This window comes from Sinocyclocheilus anshuiensis, unplaced genomic scaffold (genome assembly GCF_001515605.1).
Source record: "Sinocyclocheilus anshuiensis isolate Anshui unplaced genomic scaffold, SAMN03320099.WGS_v1.1 scaffold739, whole genome shotgun sequence".
Taxonomy (NCBI): Eukaryota; Metazoa; Chordata; class Actinopteri; order Cypriniformes; family Cyprinidae; genus Sinocyclocheilus; species Sinocyclocheilus anshuiensis.
This window is the reverse complement of record NW_015551105.1, coordinates 589,015-591,703: the sequence shown is the minus strand read 5'-3', so window position 1 is coordinate 591,703 and position 2,689 is coordinate 589,015. Positions and strand designations below refer to the sequence as shown.

Here is a 2,689-nt window from a genome sequence, read left to right as displayed (position 1 = left end):
ACTTTTTATCCTTTTTATCTCACAATTCTGACTTTTTTTTTTCACAGAATTGTGAGATATAAACTCGCAAATAAAGTCAGTAAAGTCAGAATTGCGAGATATAAAATCACAATTGCGTGATATAAACTCACAATTCTGAATTTTTCTCAGAATTGCGTGATATAAACACAATTGCGAGTGATGAAGTCAGAATTGCGAGATATAAAGTCACAATTGCGTGATATAAACTCACAATTCTGACTTTTTTTTCTCAGAATTGCGTGATATAAACACAATTGCGAGATAAAAACTCGCAATTCGGACTTTTTTTCTCACAATTCTGACTTTTTTTCTCGGAATTGCAGAATTCTGACTTTATAACACGCAAATGCAATTTATAAACTCGCAATTCTGAGAAAAAAAGTCAATTGTGAGTTTATATCTCGCAGTTCTCACTTTATTTCTCAAAATTGTGACTTAATGTCTCGCAATTGCGAGTTTATATCACGCAATTCTGACTTTATTTCTCAGAATAGCGAGCGCAATTCTGAGAAAAAAAGTCAGAATTGTGAGATAAAAAGTCGCAATTACCTCTTTTATTTTTTATTCAGTGGCGGAAACGGGCTTCCATACTTTTATATGGAAGCTTGTTTCAGCCATAGAATAAAAAAAAATTAAGGTAATTGTTTTCACACAAATCTGACTTTTTTTCCTCAGAACTGCAAATTTACATTCCGCAATTATAAACTTGTCATTTTTTTAAATCTTACAATTCTGAGTTTATATCTTGCAATTTTTATTTTAACATTTTATTTTATAATTCTGACTTTTTTTTTTTTTTTTTTGCAATTCTGAGGAAAAAAAAGTCAGAATAGTGAGATTGAAATTTGCAATTACCTTTATTTTTTTTTATCCTGGGGTGGAAACAAGCTTCCATACTTTTATATAAAAACAGCCTTCAACAAAACAAAAATATTGTGACCTGCTCCCAATTATTTTTGCTCATATATGTGTGTTTGTGTGGATGGTGGGCGGAGCTGGAAACATAAGTGCAAACAAATCAGTACTGAAATCAAATCAGTACCGGGCCCAAGGGCTACAGCAAACAGAGATATCGATCAAGACAGAACACACACACACACACACTCTCTCACACACAGACTTGATCTCTTGCCTTGTTCCAAGTGGAAAATACTGGTTCAGAAACATAAAAACAACACTATAAAATCACGCTTGTCGATGTACCAAGCATATTTATGCATACATGAGGATTCGCCTGTGGATGTGCATTATATTGTAGTTCCACAACGCTCAACAAACACACATACACAGACTGTAGTGGGGCCGATCTCACAGGGTTCAAAGGTCAGTGTTCCCAACAGTGAAGATGTCTTCATTAGGAAAGACAGAGATCATCTAGAGTTCCGCTCATGCTCAAACCAAAAAAACCCACATAACTACACAGCAGATGGATGGAAACAGCGAATGCAGCAAATGTTTGAAAACAGGGAAGCCACAGCTTTTAACATTTAATGGGTGGAGTAACAACTGTCATGGGGATGGAGGCGAGCGGCGAGTGAAACGCTGTTACACTGGGCCGTTACTACTGGAGTCGCCCCTGTAGAACAAGACAGGGCTGCATTTAGAGACTTTAACTACATGTCCAGTAATTTCCTATGGAAAAACACTCACTTCTGCTCCTTGGACGGCTGAGTACCAGTGATGGTTCCTGTTGCTATGACATCTGTTGCCATGTCACCTGTTGCTCTGGCATTAGTGTCACTGAAAGACAGTGGAAGGAACATCACTGTGCACATTTTGTTATATAAGGCTTTTTGAGACTTCTTGAGCCGATATGCACATTTTTAACAGCTGTCTGCAAACAATTTAAATGCACAATATATAATTTTTCGCTGCTAGAGGGCACGTATTCAAAATAAACAGAACAAAAGAATCAAAGGCGTAGTTTGATGACGCCGTGACTGAGTGTGGAATCATGGGAGTTGTCGTATTCATCCCCACAGCCGATGCAATCTGACGAGACTATGGCAGAAATCATGTTCATGAGCTAATGATTTATTAAAGGGGTCATATGACATTGCTAAAAAGAACATTATGTTGTGTATTTGGTGTAATGCAATGCGTTTATGCGGTTTAAGGTTAAAAAAACACATTATTTTCCACATAATGTACACTATTGTTGCTCCTCCATGCCCCGCCTTTCTGAAACGCGTTGATTTTTACAAAGCTCATTGGTCAAAAAGCGAGGTGTACGCTGATTGGCCAGCTATCCAGTGCGCTGTGATTGGCTGAATACCTCAAGCGTGTGACGGAAATGTTACGACCCTTAACATACTGTGATGCTGTGTCTCCCGGCACGACGAGACAAAACCAATAAAACCCATTACAAACGAGGCATTTGTTGCATTCAGTGGGGACATAATTACTGTTTTTACTAGTGGTCGACCGATATATCGGCCGATATTTGGCATTTTTCAAATATCGGCACCGGCCGATAAGTTTTTCTGTTTGGCCGATGTGTTCGAGGCGGGACTTTTATTTTGAAGGCACTGAGAACAGCAGCCGCAGCGCCTGAGCACACACAGCTCACATTCTCCCTCTTGTTTGCTGTCGTCGTTCAGTTCTGTCTAATATGGATATAAGTCTATCTAATAATCAGATAGAACTGTTAAACAAATGAATTAAAATG

The 2,689-nt window shown here is 38.2% G+C and overlaps 1 protein-coding gene across 1 annotated transcript in view; it reads right to left on the bottom strand.

The window, feature by feature from the left end:
- Positions 1 to 898: 898 nt before the first annotated feature.
- The window catches only part of LOC107662845 (serine/threonine-protein phosphatase 6 regulatory subunit 2-like), a 21,449-nt gene continuing 19,658 nt past the window's right edge, over positions 899 to 2,689 (bottom strand). Inside the window, exons 18-19 of the mRNA XM_016452960.1 lie at positions 1,672 to 1,761; positions 899 to 1,597 (exon numbers count right to left, since the gene is read on the bottom strand). Coding sequence (XP_016308446.1) covers positions 1,567 to 1,597; positions 1,672 to 1,761 — 121 coding nt within the window. The 3' untranslated portion in view covers positions 899 to 1,566. The remainder of the gene's footprint in view (positions 1,598 to 1,671; positions 1,762 to 2,689) is intronic.